Genomic DNA, 17963 nt, shown 5'->3' on the forward strand with positions numbered 1-17963 from the left:
GTTGGATTTGGGAGGACCAGGGTATGGATGGATATCTCCAGCGAGGGCAAGTTTATGGAGAGTGTTTAGGATTTGTTTTATATACATAGTAAATTGCTTATGGTATTTTAGGGATATTTTATTTTTGAGTGTGTTAGGTGTTTGGTAATGGAGTGTGTGTATTGGGATGATGCTTTTGGTAGCAGGGGTTGTGTAGTTATAGTGTAAATGTTTGAGGGAGGGTGTTGAGAGACTACAGTAGAATTTGTTAGGGCATGTGATTTTGGAGCCTTGGTAGGATGTAATGTGAGCTAGAACTACGCAGGTTAGGATTGTTATTATATTAGGTAGTAGCATGATTGTGTTGGATGTATGGGGAGGGGGTGAGTAGTGGTGTAGCCTAATTTCTGGCAATTAGGGGTGGGGTTAAGGCTAAGAATAAATGTAGAGGTACTGGGGGCAGGTGGAAATAGGGGGCAGGGAGGGGAGCGAAGTGAGCGTAGTGAATGTAGCAGGCTAGAATCCCCCCAGGCTAACGATTGCTGGGTAAGTGTATAAATAGACAAATTGTTAGGAGTTATTAGAATCTAGTATGGAAAAACAATCTATAGACCTGATTTCAGCTGTGTCATTTCTGGGTAGATACCTAGTTTGAAGCAGACAAAAAGTGGCAGTTTAAGTACCTTTTGCCTCTATTTTACAAGTGGGCAATTCCAGTGTATCTACTGGGTTACCTTTTTTTTTACCTAGAGCTTTATCTTAGTTTACTGAAAACTAAAAAGAAAACGTTAACTGGGGAATGTATTTACAGCAGAATGGGGGTGGGGGTGTAGCTGCTGACCCTAGCCATGGGTAGAGCCAGTTATTTCTGCTTTAGACCAGGTACTTTCTACAGTAGCAGGCTAAGAGGGAAACATAGCTAGACACCTACAGTAACCTATCTTCTTTCCAAAGCCCTTGAGTCCTTGTGGCTAGTTTCTCCACTGCAGATGCGGCCAATGGCCAAGGATTCAGCAAATGGAGGACTGAGAGAGAACCTGTTCGCAGGGACAGTGGTCACTAAATGAAAAGATGGAGACAAAAACAATTATTACGTTAAGGTCTTTGAAAGGGGAATGAGAGAGAAGTGCTGTAAAAAGTAACCGTAATAATAAATTATCACCCAGGCAGGAAGGGTATTGGGTTTAAGAGTAGCAGCATGTTGCACTATTTACACAGATACGAAGTGTTTAGTAAAAAAGGCTCAGGCAAATGTTATGCATTCACATATGAAGCCCTTGACATAAAAAAAAGCATCTTACTTAGTGTTATGTACCAGATAATTTAGGTGGCCCATGAATATAAAGAGACAGTTCTGTCATAGATATAGTAGTTGTAAACTATCACAAAAGTTGTATATTACATTACTTAAATATCACAACACAGACATTTACATATCTACATTGCTATAATATTTCTCATGGTACAGCAGTTAAAACAACTGAGGATCACTCTGACTTGGCTGCAAAACAAGACTTTAGCTGTAATATGGTGTTCTGTATTTAACTTATTGCTTTCCTTCAAACTGAATCACAGAACACTCAGTCACACTGCTTAACATCTATTTTAACTAAAACGTATTTACTAAACAAAAGTGATGAGGAGTAGCAACCCAGTTTGATACTATAGCATCTGTAGGTGGCACTCAGAACCAAGTCAGACTGGAAAATGATACAATGTAACACTTTGTGTACAACTTTTCTAAATAAGAAACCAGTTCTGCAACAGTAGCCATGCTGAGAGTAACAAAGCAATAGAACAATTGAGTTTGTAGAGACCTTAGCTGCAATATAAAAAATAAACCTCAAACACTTACAATGAGATACACCATGAGCTTACGGGAATTGGCAGCTGCTGTGAGTTAGCCAAGATAGCTCCAGAGGTTTAAAAAAACTTTGCTGGGACAATATTGGAGAAGGGGGGGGGGGGAGTGGTTACAGGTACTGTGAAGCAGTTAGTTCTTGTAGAAAATCACACTCAGGAGAAATTGAGTAACAAATGCTGCGAACAACAATCTATATACCTGAGTTCATAGAACCCCCCCCCCCCCAGGCTAAAGATTGCAGGGTGTATGGAGTATGTAAAGTTAAATGCTCTACAAAGAATTATGATTGGATCTCCGTTCATAACCCTAAATTATGTGTTCTTGACATAGAAGCCAAGATTCACCTGTCAAGAATTTATTGGCATCCATGTTTCAGACACATAATAAACACGTGTGTGTTTGAGACATTGATATCAAAGTCCAGAGGTGAATTTTTGGCATCCATGTTTCAGACACATAATAAACACGTGTGTGTTTGAGACATTGATATCAAAGTCCAGAGGTGAATTTTTGGCATCCATGTTTCAGACACATAATAAACACGTGTGTGTTTGAGACATTGATATCAAAGTCCAGAGGTGAATTTTTGGCATCCATGTTTCAGACACATAATAAACACATGTGTTTGAGACATTGATATCAAAGTCCAGAGGTGAATTTTTGGCATCCATATCTAGAACATTGCTCCATGTACTACCAGTTACAGAAAAAAAGGCTAGGTGCATATAGTGTTTCCCCAGTTTTTAAAGCTTTTGAAAGTCAGTAAAGCACTTAGCTTAGTCAGATAGGCAGAGAACACGTGCCCATCTGCAGAAATAAATACTTTAGATGCTTTATTGTGACATACCATCTGTTAATAAGTTTGGCAGAATAAAATTTAAGTAGTGCTTAAAAGCTGTGTTACCTTCTGCTATTGTTCTTTGCCAGCCAAGACTGTCTGGTATTAGCTCTTATTAGATCCTATCTTAAGAGTCATTTGGTGTCCTTAACAAGCTTTGGATAAGCACCCCTAAGCACAATTAAGATTGGGTCTTCTGCTACAAATGCCCTCAATAAATATATCTTGTTCCATAATTTTGGAATTCAATCAAGGCACTTCAATGCACTCAATGCATTCCAGTTATACTGTATTAAGAAGTTAATTCTTATTCTTCCAGTACTTGGAAAGAAACAGACGAAAAACACTATAAACATTTGTAAGATACCATGTAAAATAATGCATTTGCTTAATTATGTAATTTGTAACCAAGAGGGAAAGTATTAGCAAAATTAAGCATATCATGTATCAGTAGAATAGTTTTCCATCTCTTAATGAAATGATTCCTTTGTGTATGGGTGATGATGATATGGCCTCAGGTCTGGCCGAAGTCATTTATAGTAGCCACACTAAAGGCTGACGACACTGCAGAAAGCAAACCACATCAGTGAGCAACAATAATAGCCATTTGCTTCCCTATGGATGTGCTGGATAAGATAATTCCCTTTTCTATGTGGCTTAATTTGTATGCATCACATGCTGGCAAAATAACTCTGCCTTATCTATATACTGAATGAATGAGAAAGACAGAGTACAGAATGAGAAAAAGAGAGCAGAATTCTAATTGATCTATGATAGGAGCTTTTGAATATCATAATCATTGCTCTATTTTATTTAAGTGTTTTGTTTGCTTAGTGTTTTCCAGGATGCCTGACAATACAGATTCGAACAGCGTTGTGCATTTTGATTGTGGTCTTAATTTATGCTTTTGCTCAGGGATGTCTGGTAAGTGGAATATTTTAGGACAATTTCCTTATAACCATTTTCTCTTTATTTTTTCTTTGTTATTGTTATTATTATTATTATTATTATTATTATTATTATTATTGAACAACTGAAATAGCACTGAATAATTCTTTGTAATTTATAGGTCATCAATTTTTACTACTTATGTTATAATAGCTTGCATTTTCTTTGGCAATAAACACTGCAGTTTAATTAGACAGCATTGTGACAAAACAGTATACACTGTATTATTGATTTAATATTTGTTAACATACACACACACACACACACACACACACACACACACACACACACACACACACACACACACACACACACACACACCTTTTACTGCTCTTTTTTTCTGTTTACTACATTTTTGTTCTGGTTTTTATTATCTGTTTGTTTTACCCCATAATCTATTTCCATCTTCTGAATTTTATTTGTACCCATTTTCAGTTAAAAGGAAATCAACAAACTTGAATGTCTGCCTTTCTCTCTATATATATCTATTTATCTGTATAGATAGATATAGTTATACAAGTATATCTACCGGTGTGTCTCTATTATATATGTAGGCCAGTTTAAGGCAGATGCTAGTAGAAACTGAAACATCCAAACCAGACAAATGCTATGCGTACACATGCATTGGAAGAACATGAAAGCTTTACACAGGCAGTCATCTGATGTCAGAGTTGAATGTCTGACCCTGGTGTTGTAAAGCAGTGATCTTACTGATGAGCTACACTTCAACTTGTTTATTCCTACTTATGACAGTAGCATTGTACAGGCAAAGATTATTTAACAAAGAGAAAATGTGTATGGGGGGGTGGGGGGAGCAAGATGATTCAGTGAATGGCAGAGATCCTTACTAAAAGCAATAAAGTTTGAGGTCATAGCACCTCATTGTAGATTATATTAAGCTGAGTGGTATTTGTAGCTGTCAGAAATACTTAGGAAATGGTTTTAGCAGGTCCTACTTTGTGGAATTTTCAATTATGGAGTCATCATGCTTCCAATGTAGAGGATTAAGAAGAGTTTAAACTACTACTACTTGCTTGCACAATTAGGCAGTGTAGTGAAACAGTTTACAAAGATCAATGCCAGCTGTCTAGTGTCCTTCTTCTGTACTTCAGCTCATTCTGTCTCTCATGGTGGGGGCCCATCCAGAAAGAGGGGAGCAAGAGCCATCCAGACAGTTGCTCATTTAGTAGCCACTTGGATTCCTTGTGCAATGGTACACAAAGAATGCTTCCCCAACCTTGTCTACTTATTTTCTGTTCTACCAAATAATCGGCATATAATCTTTAACAAGCAACTTCTCTATTTTCTACAGTCATCCTAAGCAATGACTCATGTCTACCTAGTGCATTACTGAACTGTTTTTGACCATACCAAAACAGATGGCCCAGTTGTCTCCTACCCAGTCTTTGAAATTACTTCATTATCCCTCTGCTAAGATGTCCATATTTTATCAAGTTGTGTCCTTTTATTCTCATACAAGTCTCTTTCTTGAAAAATAATATCTCCTTGAACTCTTTGATTTTTTTTATTTTTCATACACTATCACCATATTCATCCTCCTCATTTTTTATTTAAGAGTGTCCATAAGAAATCTTTAAGTCCGTCCTCATGTGGCTCTATCCCTTTTTGAATTGTTTTATCAGGCCTATGAAAATGAAACAGAAATCTGCAGAACTGTGAAATGCATGTTAATACTTAAAATGACATCCTGTTAACTAACTGCACTTGAAGAATGCTACTTTGTTCATTGCTCTTTGTTTCTCAGGTGCATCATTTTGCACTATGATTAGAATTTGTCCTGAACTTAATCAGACATGTTTTATAGCAGAATAAGAGTCAGAAAAAAGGGAGCGCTACACCATAGACGTAAAAACAACTAAGAACTTTAACAAAATAAAAGAAAAACAGGATAAGCACTTTTGGTGTGTGCCTTCTTCAGATCTGGTGTAGCGCTCCCTTTTTTCTAAATCTTATTCTGTGGTTTTGGAGCGTTGTTCAGTGGTGTTCATTTGATTTTGCTACATGTTTTATAGCAGTTCTTTAAGTTTATTAAGTCTAATATCTTAATATCTATGATTTTGTAAGTATGAGCCATACTGTATAACTTTGTCACCAGCAGAAATACAAATATCTTTCCATGCTTTCTACAATGTCATTTATAAAGATAATGAACCCATTGCTATTACATTAAAAATGATTTTGTATCAATTGATTCTATTTAAAATACCATTCCATATCCTAGTAACTTGTTTGTTTTACTGCTGCTACCCCCACACAGTGAGGTACTTTGTTTTTCAATGTGTTCATTACCTTGTTTTGTAGTGCCGTGCTAAAGAATATGTTTACAATGCCCCATCCACCCTTTTAGACTTTAGAATTTAGCTTTGTTATCAGATCTATTTATGTAAGCTTTCTCTAGATATTTCTTTGAGAGAGAATTTTTTTCCTTGATTTGAGATTTACTTTTAATAAGCATTTGGCCAGGATCTTATCATGTGTCAACTGCTGTATTGTACAAATTGGTTCTTTACTGGTACAGTTACCATACTTGGTAACTTAATGAGGTTGGAACATGTATATGTGTCTGTTGTCTTAATCTTTACTTATTACAGTGCAAAGCCATTTAGTACACAGTAATCTAGTTTGAGATAAATTAGTCTTGTTTGGTGGGAATTTCATACATTTCCCATGGTGCACTGTGTTATGGAATATATGCAGTATTCTTCTAATATAATTGGCTATTGACTCTTCAGTGAATTTTACTGGTGTTTCCCATCATGCTGTTAGGTTGAATAATAGAATATATCTATGAAGTATTACAGATTTCTTTGTGGCAAGTATTAGCTTTTATTCAAAAAAATCTTAAAATGAATTTTTCTGTGGTAAACCAAGAGCAAAGTTTAGAGAGAAATGAGGAGGCCTCACATTTTAGTTTGAAAAAACTATGTATGAAAAAACAAAACAACTTCTTCTTTCGGCTTTACTTGGTAAGGGGTCGCCACAGCAGATCACCTGTCCGTTCATGATTGGCAGTGGAGTTTTTTATGGTGTCGAGTTGCCAGCCTGGCACCCAAACTTCCACAGAAGGTATATACACGCAAACACTGGCACATAGGGCCAATTTAGAGTGTCCAATCCACCTACAGCATGTCTTTGGGATGTGGGAGGAAACCGGAGCACCCGGAGGAAACCCATGTGACAACAGGGAGGACATGCAGGAACAACAACAACAAAAAACTGAGGGACCTAAAGCTTAGTTTGAAAAAAACATGGTAATTTTAAAGTTGCATGAGTAGGGAAACTGCTTGTTGAATGAATGCCTCTATAACTGACTATTGCTTTTTAAATACTTAGAATTCAACATTTCTGCACAAGGTTTAATGAATTTTAAAGCTGCTATTGACAGATTTAGAAAAAACAATTACTCATCCTCATAAAGGGTTTAATTTCTTATTGTCGTGCAGATTTTAGGTTAGAGGTACTGATAACATAGTATGTCATAACACATAATAAAGTTTAACACAGTACAGCAGAGCACATACAGATTAACACACTATACACAAGGTACTATAATGTAGCATTGCACAATGTACCAATGTAATGCAAAGCAGAATGTAATATAGCTTTACAGTACATAGCTTTTGGGCAATCACCAGAGCTTTAAATGCTGTCATATGACATTGTACTTTCTGTCCATCTGTCTATTCAACTTTATTTTAAGTAGCCCATATGATAGATAATATGAGGCTTATATTACTTATTTCCTTATGCTGCGGTTGATAAAATGAGACTACCATAAAAATAATAATAATGCTGCATAAATCAAAAGGACTCATGATGATTTAAAAAGCTCAGTTTAATCAGATATGCTTGATAAAATGCTTGATAAAATCACAGAGCATATGTTTAAAGTACAGTTAATACAAGAAAAGATGGGAAATGAATGCAAGAATGCTTAAATGTTACATGTGAGTGACCTTAACATAAATCAAACATATTCCTGGAAAAAAAGAAATGATAGGATTGGAGCAGTTATTGTACAGATACACTGAAAAGGATGCACATAGTAAAGACAAATGAGCGAAGTTCCATAATACATGCTATGCACTTAACATGAACCTATAGTGAACTGCCCAAGAAAGAAGGTCATATGACATGCTGATCCCAGTAAATGTAGTTCCCCTTAAATTCATAGCTGCTGTGCAATCAATATATTTCTAAATAATTTATCTTTTGTTGACCAGGTTAGTTCCACTAGACCAATGGCCTCTCTAGTTGAGACCAAGGATGGTATTCATACTGACTAGAAGAAATTTAGCCAGAGCACTAGGGGACTTAGTAGAAGACAGATAGAGCTCACAGGTAAAGGTTGGAAATGTAAAATCCAATGTAGAGAATATAAGCAGTCCAACAATCCAACCACCACACGAAGAGATACAAATAATAAAGTTTAATGAGGTAAGCGCTTTCACCACAACTGTAGCTTCATCAGACCACAGATAAAAAGTGCCAAAAAACTATTTAAACAGTCAAGCAGTGATGTCAGACAGCATTAACAAATCAGCATTCACATAAAACAACACACCCTCCTAAACATACATTAATATAAAATTCAGTAGTAAAACGTAAAACCTTTCAACTCACAAAACATAAAAACATTCAAATATATAAAAATGTGTAATTAATAAAATATTAAAACTAATGAGGCAGCTTCCTAGTCCTTAATAAGGGCTTCAAAGACACTTTGCCATTTAAACAAGGAAAAGTATTAGATTTAAACTGAATTATCCAGCTTAACTCTACACATTCTGTTCTGGATTTAAACTCACCCTCATGCATTAATAGTCATAACCTCTAAGACTGTAAACTCAAACTTATGTCCTGAACCTTTTCGATAACATGTTTCGCTAACGCACTGCGATCATCCAATTTCCTAATATAATTAACATGTTTAAGTATCCTCTCCTTGAAACTACAAATTGTTTTACCAACATAGTAAGCTTGACAGGGACAGCACTCAGCGTAATAGATCACATGTTCAGTTTTACAGTCTGCATAAAAATGAATGCAACATTTGGTGATAGGACAAGCAATATGACTGGTAGTCCATAAATATGTACAAGCTGAACTGCCTCTACATGGAAAGGTACCTATATGTTCTGAAGTAACAACATTGCTAAGTGTTTTACAATTCTTATAGCACAGCTGATGCTTAAGAGATCTGTTATTCCTGAATGCAAACTTCGGTCTGGGACCTGCTATCTGGCTAATCTCTTCATTGGCTAGCAACACCAGCCAATATTTCTTAATAATATTATAGATGTCTGTTGTACTACTAGAATAAGTGGTAATGGTAACATAAATTGTGTCGCAGAGGCCAGGCATTGTGACGGGTGTGTGTGCACTTTTTATATCCACTGTAGAATAGAAAACCTGAACAATATTGCCAAGTTTAACAGTCTGTAGGTCAAGTGTCATTGACTGCTCTGTGCTGTGTTTTACAAATGTTGTTCCTACTGATATGCTATACTTTTCCTGAAAGAAGCTTGCACAAGTGTCAACAAATTACTGAGATAAAAAAAGAGTTTTTACAAAGAGCAGTTTTGTTACTGTCAGTTCCTGACCAAGTTACTCCTCCCATCTCCCCTCCTTCAGTGAGCCAGAGTCTCACATTTCCAGCTTGGCTAGGTTTAGCTAATTAGCATCCTTGCATGACAATACACATCACACAAATCTCATCCTGGTGTGCCACTAAAACTGTTCTGTAATGACTCTTTTCTCCTTACTGTTGACTAGCACTTCACCATGACAACTCTTAAAAAAAAAAAATATATATAAATATGTTCTAAATCCACTATTTTGCTCAATATTTCAATTTTCGCAAATGTACACAAGTCAGTTGTTTGCCTTAGACTGCACAGTGCTTTCTGGCTGGACACATGGTTATTTTTGCATAGTTATTCTTTCATAGCATAACATGAACCATCTTCGGTAGTGCAAAACTTTACCTAACAATTAAATAGTTATATTCTTAATGGCCTCCCTAGTCTCTTATGTGGGACAGTATTTTCTATTACTATAGCATCACGTAGCCTTTTTTTTTTAGCTGTACACTTTCAAGCATATCTCTTAACCTTTCATCAACAGACTCCTGGAAAAAGCTTCCACGTTATAAAGCTTCTATAAGCAGCAGTACTACTACTTTGTTTAAGGTCACAGAGGTAAAGTATATGAATTGGCATCCATTTCATGAAAAATTGTCCAAAATTGCAATACATTTCATTGTTTATTCAAGACAATCCAAAACCTTATTCACTTATCATTCTGGATTCTACCATTGTACCATCTACTTGATAGAGGCACTGGGAACTAATGTTGGGCAGCACAATGCCAGGGCACGTCTCTGGGCTAGGCTTGTAAAGGCTCCAGGGCCATTAGCCTAGTACACAACTATGAACCTAAGTAAAAACTAATTGTAAGTTATCCGGACGTTGTCTAGCAGGACCAACATCTGAACTGACATCATGTGCACCAAAATAAGGTTTAAAAACAGTATCTCTATGTGACAACACAAACTCGCTCACCCTCTTGATGTCAGACATAGAATAACCTCTAGAAACTAGCCATTTTTCACCTGTAGCAACAGCTTGTTTAGCTAATAAATCATTGCTATGTAGACGCAGCTCTCTCAACAACGGTCCCTTGACAATATTCCTAGGGACATATCTTGGATGCATACTCGATTTATGCAATATATTATTCCTTTTACATTGTTTCCTAAACATCTTACTTTCAAAACCTTGTCCATCCTTATTAATAGTGACGTCCAAGAAATCAGTAGAAGAAAAAGAATAAGTACACTTAAATTCCAAACAGGATGGTGTGCTGTGCAAATATTCTAAAAACTTATCAAAACTATCTGTGGTACCTTTCCACAGAATAAATAGATCGTCAATGAAATGTTTATAAAAAACTAACCTGTCCAAATATAAATTGTTATTGTGTACAAACTCAAACTCCCACTGGACAAGGATGGCATTTGCATAGGAGTTAGCACTTGCCGTCCCCATTGCAACACCAACTTTTTGCAGGTAAAAATCATCCTGAAATATAAAAACATTATTTTCTAGTATCAGCTTCAGTAAAGAGCAAATCAACATTACCCTGTTGTTGCTCATGCCACTCAACCTTGTAAGAAACATCCTAACACTCTCAACTCCAGTATCATTGGGAATTACTATAAATAACAAGTTGATATCCAAGGTGACAAAAAGCAATTCAGATAAATCCTTATGTTCATTTTTCCATGCATACAAATCATGTAAAAACACTTTGGTATCTCTAAGAACAGTAGGTATGTCATTAAGAAGAGGGCGTAAAGATTTTTCAAAAAAACTGACAGCGGTTGTGTAATCCAGCCCTGGCTGGAGACTATAGGTCACATGGGGGTGGGGGTTATACATATCTTTATGTATTTTCAGAAGCCCATATATTAATATATATATATATATATATATATATATATATATATATATATATATATATATATATATATATATATATGTGTGTGTATATATATATAAGGGGGACCAGTGGATGTTCAGCCAAGAAATAATCATATAATTCCTTATTAATGTCGGTCATTAAAAGATCATAAATATAAAATTCATCTTTCCTCATTATGCCATTAACTTGGTACTTATATATCTTTAAATAGGTGGATTCGTCATTAAGGATAACATTCATACATCTAACATAATCTGTATGATCTAAAAGAACAATATCACCACCTTTGTCTGCAGGTCTTATTTCCAGTGAATCAGATTCTTGTAAAGCTTTAAGAGCTAAATTCTCATTATTATGTCATTATAATATCAACATTTAAAATCATAGGACAAAGTCTGCTGTAGTTCATTCTTACAAAAAGTTTAAAAAGTATTCAGTGCAGGGTGTATGTCCAGTATGAAGGAACTAGGTTTCTTAAACCCTGACACATAATTCCTGTCCTGTTCAGGATAAAGCAGTTTTAATGAAGTATTTCTAGCAAACATTTTCAAGTCTATAATAGTGAATAAAATACTCAATGCAGCAACAACGTAAATCCAACAATACGGTACAGGACGGCACAACGACTCCTCAGCTTGAACAGGTCACAATTTATTGATAAAGCCCAATAAAATCCAATAAAAATCATAAATTAAGAACAAAATAAGGTCTTGATGTTACAGTTAAGCGCTTTCATCTGACCAAATGCAGACTTCTTCAGAACTGCCATCTTTGCTACAATGTCAGTCTTTATACATGCTGTTTTGGCGCCAAAAAACTGTTTAAAATTTTAAAATTATATCCTCGCAAAACAATGTTTAATGAAAAATTCAAACAATAATATTAAATAAAGTGCACTATGCTTCATAAATACCTTAATGCGCAAAAATATTAATAAATTAACACTAAAGTGCAATAATAAATGCAAAATTTATGCTAAGAATACCTATGAAAATAATAATAATAAATACCTAAAATACCTAAAAACTAAAAGCTAATGTATTGCATATACCCTTATATCCACAACTGAAGATGAACAATATGAAAATATGATATATACAATTGTTAATAAATATGTGAATATATTAATAATATATTAATATATAATAAGTTTTTTGGCGCCAAAACAGCATGTATAAAGACTGACATTGTAACAAAGATGGCAGTTCTGAAGAAGTCTGCATTTGGTCAGATGAAAGCGCTTAACTGTAACATCGAGACCTTATTTTGTTTTTAATTTATGATTTTATTGGATTTTATTGGGCTTTGTCAATAAATTGTGACCTGTTCAAGCTGAGAAGTCTATAATAGTGTCAGTAAGATCTGGTTTCATGGCTGGTATAAATGACAAACCTTTATTCAAGACGTTCACTTGTTCAGAGGTTAAAACACAAGATGACAAATTAAAGACTTCCATCTCTTGAAATCTACCTGATTCTGCCTTTGGAATGGCTCCTGGATCTTCCTCTCTTCTGTCTCTCTCTGATAGGTAATGTTATGTAAACTGAAGTGACTGTGCTAATTCAAGGAAGCTCGGAAACTTTATTGCTGTAAGAACCAACTGTTTTTTTCCTTGCATCTATTTTTATTAAAGAAACTTCACATACATTGAATATTAGGAAGACAAACCACATTGATGCCATGAAAGATCATTGACTTGATAAACATTTGCAAACTTGGCATCTAAAATAGAAACTGTTTACATTCAGTCTATACACACTGTATAATTTTACAAACAATTCAAGGTGTAAGAAGAAACTACATACTCAAACAACTTCTGATTTCTAAAATGTAACATACTTTTCATCATGTGTTAGGCACATCTTAGTAACCTTCTCAAGTTAAGAAATAATTATGGAGGCTTACACCTTACAGACAGATTACCCCCAGTTGACAAGTCTTACTCAGAATGGAGAATTCTCACTTTGGACAAACTCCATGCCTTCTGCACAGCCAGATATCCCATCTAATTATCTTCCCCTGCATACAATTCATTGTTCATCCTAAGTAATTTTAGTATTTCTGGAGATTTGTTGTAGATTTTCATTATTTGGTGATGTAAGCTCTAACAGCTGTTTAAAGCATGTTTTTAGCATTTCCTGCCTAAATTAGTGTAGCTAATAGCTGTAGCATAGTCCAGATACAGGTGTGCAGCATCTGGGTTTGTTTGTAGTGGTTGCTGTATTCTGAGACATTTTCCAAGCCATCTTTGATTGGAAGGGGCCCTTCTGCACCCGTGTGAGACAAATGTGCTGATTGGAAACTGTCTAGTGAAGGATGGTTAGTATAGGGCTTGGAGTAAGTGGTTCTTTTGATTTTTTTTTTTAAGCTTTTAGCTTCTTGTATTTAAGCCCCAAGTTTGAGCGGGTTCTGCTTGTTTGGGCATTGCACAACACTGGGCACTTTTTCACAATTTTGCTTCATAGCCAGACAGATAAGTCTGACAATTTTTACCGTAGATACAGCTGTAGTACATTACTGTAGTCCTCATCTTTAGTACATTTCTGGTCTAAGAAGTATTGCTAGTGAGCTGTGACCTATTAAAGCACTAGCCAAAAACCCTGTCAGAAATACCCATCTACAGAGTACCTCCTAGATCAGTCCTGAAAGCACCCTCTTTGTGATAACAGTTCTTCAAACCTAGCATTACGGACAGTTGGACTACCCTTGTTACTCCTGCAAACTTGTTGACTTGGGTCTCCTGAGGCAGTGTAGCAAATGCCTCATGTACACTGACAATCATCTACTAATAACTCACTCTAGTACAGAGTGCGAGAGATGTAGCTACACCAGGAGTCTTGAATCCCTGCTCTCTAGCACTCAAAACAGTAACACTGAAGTGGTTGTCAGCTCACCCACCACTACTCATACACACAATACCAGTACTCATACACACAGTACATATCCAACACATAAATCAACATACGCAGCGGTTCTCTCTGAAAACTTACTGAAATACCAGAGACCTCCAAAACACAAGACTGCTACAACTAACACAGTTCCCACAACACTGGACCCAAGACACATAGCAACACCAGTGTCTTGCCTACCAAGCCCTTAAGGCATAACACTCATAAACCAAATGTTTTTATCATTGGAGATTTCATAGTGAGACACATGGATTTCCCACTCACCAGGTTAGATAAGGAGAAAGTCAGAGTCAGTTGCCTGTCTGGTGCCAGGATTCATCAGATCACTCATGCACTCAGCTCTCTTGGCAACAAGTACCATTATGACTCTGTCATAGCTTATGTTGGAGTGAATGACCTGAGACATACCTCACTGTACTATATGAAAAGAGACATGACTGAGCTCTCTGAATATGTGTCCCAGGCAAGTATGTCCCTAAGCTTCAGCATCATATTACCCTCACCTAGAATGATGCCACAATATGAACAAAAAATAATCAGTTTCAATAATTGGCTTAGTTCATGGTGTCATATAAATGGGGTCCAGTTTCTGACAGCCTGGGATGACATGATCAACAAACCCCTAGGCTTTCAGCTGCTGGCAAAGGCTCTTGCCTCCCCCATAGTGTCTTTGTTAGGCAAGGTCTTAAAAAAATTGCTGATATGAAAATTTTCAACCATAACAAAATAAGGGTTATGCTGCTAAAAGCTAGGAGCTTAAATCAAAAACTGCACACCCTGTAAGTACTACTTTTACTGGAGGATGTAGATGTCTGTGTAGTCACAGAAACCTGGTTCAAGGTCTCAGAGTACCTTGGTCTTGCAAGGCTGCAATGCTTTCCACATCTTCAGAATGCAAAATGAACATGTGATAACCAAAGGAGACTATATTTCTATCTATATTAGAGATAAATTCACCTCCTGACTAGTTAGACAGGACAACTCCATGGAGTTACTCCCAAGTTCAGATTACTGTGTGTAAGACCTCCATTCAAGTCATAGCTAGTTATACATATCCCCATGGATCATGATGCATGTGAGTCCTACTTGACCAAACTGAAGTCAAATCTAAGTATTGTCAAACACTCTGGTCATGGGGGATTTCAGTTATCCAACCAACAACTGGGAAACCTATCTAGCCCTAACTCACTAGCACAGAAGTTCCTTGACTTTGTTAGCTCAAATGCCCTGAAACAAATTGTTCAAACCCCAACAAGAGCAACAAACATACTAGATCTTGTCCTCACTAACATGACAAACAAATGCACCACTGGCAACTGTTGGATCCTCATTGTTTAAATCTAGCCACAAATCATTCACCTTTAAACTGGCATTAACACCATACCTTACACAGGGCGAAGTCAGACTAAAAAACTTCACCAAATCATACTATACCCTCCTAGGGGAAGGTGTAAATGCATTCCAAACTATACCTCCAGCTGGTGGTGGTAACTACATCAAAGTTTACAGTAAAGCCCTGTACAATCCTTTGTATAAGTGTATAGACTGCTGTTCCAGAGAAAATCAAAACCAGAGCCCCAAGTAAAAACAAGCCACCCTGGTGGATGCCCAGCATCAACAAACTTTCCAACAGACTCAAAAAGTTGCTGTCTAAGAAAACTACGGCGGGGCCTCAACAATGGAAAAGCACCTTCCTCAACCTCAACAGGCAAATAAGACAACATGTCAGATCCCCTAAGGGTAACTTTTTGAAAAACTTTGCAATCACAGCCAAGGATAACTATAAGGCTTATTACAGCTACAGTACGTTTGTACCCTAAAAGGTAGGACCCAAACATGATCACACTGATCCCGCAGAGATAGCAAACCTGGCAGACAGATTTGGCAAAAATTTCACTCCCATATCCCCTCCAGGCTTATCACAAACCTTGACCCTGACTTCCTGCCACCCTACATATCCAAAGAGCAGATTATTAAAGCTGTGTCTAAGACAAAAAACACAGCCTCTATGAGACCAGACAGCATCCCAGGCTGTCTTCTAAACAAACTAAAACATGAACTAGCATCACCATTAAGTACCCTATTCAATCACAGCATAACCACTTGCTTTGTTCATGCAGAATGGAGAACAGCAATAGTTATTCCCCTCCACAAATGTGACTTAACAACAAACCCAGGGAAACATTGACCCATAAGTCTGACCAGCCTCATGTGTAAGGCCATGGAACTTGTTATCATGGAACTCATAAACACAGACATAGGCAACCTCCAAACTCTGGATCCAACCCAGTTCCTCTTCATCAAGGGCAGATCCTGCCTGTTAAACCTGGTGGAAAATGTAACCAGGGCCACTAACGGGGGCAAATCCATGCACACAGCATACCTGGAATGGGCCAAGGCCTTTGACAGAATCCCACACTCAGGCATTACCGATAAACTTAGCAAACTGAATGTAAACCCCTTTGTTGTAAGATAGATTGCCAACTGGCTCACAAACCAGTCATACACTATGACGTGAATGACACCACATCAACCAGCAGACCTGTCACCAGCGGGGTGCCACAGGGGTCAGTGCTGGTTCCCCTACTGTTTGGAATATACTTCAGAAGTTCAAGCCAAAACTAAGGGGCTGTGGCTGATGAAGTTAGCAGATGACTGCAAACTGGGTACAATTACTGAATATCCAAATGATGTCAGTATTCTTCAGGAGGATCTTATGCCGACCAGCTACTTGTGTCTTAGTCACGGTCTCAAACTAAATGCAGAGAAATGCATCATCATTCCCTTTGGTAAAAACAATGTCTCTTCACACTGTCAAATTAACAACAATACCCTATGTAACTATGAAGTGGAAAGGGATCTGGGATCAAAAGTAAACTGTAACCTTAACTTTGACCACCATGTGTCTGCTGGAGTAAGGAAGGCTGTCTACATAGTACACTTGATTAGCAAAGGCATTGTCTCTAGAGCAAAGGAGGTTATAACCTCTCTGTACTTGTCACTAATCGGGCCCATAATTGAGTATAATGCCTCTTTTGGCATGTACTGCACAAAGCACCTGCAGAAATTGGAGAGACTTCAGAGGTTTCTAATAAAGAAGATAAAGGGTCACCAGCATGTGCCTTACACAGACCGACTAAAGCCCCTGTCACTATACTCCGTATCATATAGACTTCTTAGGGGAGACATGCGTGGCTTAAAGAGCAATCTCTGACCAAAACCTAATGAGTTTGCTGCACATACATAAATCCAGCAGGACTAGCACTACCCGTTCCAAGGACCTAAATATGCCCTGCAACTTGAATAGGACATGCTGGAGGGACAGAGTTCTTCCCCAGTGACTGCTGTGTCTTTGGAATAGGATGCCAATTCATGTGAATCAGAACACCTATATGACACTGTTCAAAAGGAATCTGGACAAAAGGATGAGGCACCTTAAATTCTTACTGGGGATAGTGCTCAGAACCCTATTGGACATGGGCAGTCATTACTAAATATAATCCTGGGTATTGACTAGAGTATCTATGGTATTACATTGGGATGAAACGGCTAGTCTTGAAATGACCTCTGGGTCGATAGCCTAGTAATCTCCTGTGATCCTATGAAAGTTAGAAGGTCTACAGTATTCACATGCTCCTTTCTAGCTTGATGCCTGCTTGAGACCCCAGAAATAGTACAGCTTCAGAACAAATCAGATACTCCTTAAATATTTTTATCAGTTGACTTTGTAAGTCATCTTGACAGCTTAAGAACAAAGTCTACTCTTCAATTTTTCCCTTGGAACTAGACAAACTTTTAACTTAAGCACTCAAACCATTCACTTCTCATAACGGCACTTGCTTAAAACTCATAGCAAGCACTAATAAACCTTAGCACTAGACCCCCCCTATACTGTAGAGAAGGACAATGCTCTCTATTC

At 37.1% G+C, this 17963-nt stretch overlaps 1 protein-coding gene across 1 annotated transcript in view; it reads left to right on the forward strand.

Annotated features, from left to right (window-relative positions):
- ADCY1 (adenylate cyclase 1) overlaps positions 1 to 17963 on the forward strand; it is a 1911278-nt gene that overhangs the window by 1741222 nt on the left and 152093 nt on the right. The window contains exon 13 of the mRNA XM_044065602.1: positions 3516 to 3605. Within this exon, the coding sequence (XP_043921537.1) occupies positions 3516 to 3605 (90 nt within the window). The remainder of the gene's footprint in view (positions 1 to 3515; positions 3606 to 17963) is intronic.

The sequence above is a fragment of the Protopterus annectens genome, chromosome 3.part0 (assembly GCF_019279795.1).
Source record: "Protopterus annectens isolate FY-2018-M chromosome 3.part0, PAN1.0, whole genome shotgun sequence".
Taxonomy (NCBI): Eukaryota; Metazoa; Chordata; order Ceratodontiformes; family Protopteridae; genus Protopterus; species Protopterus annectens.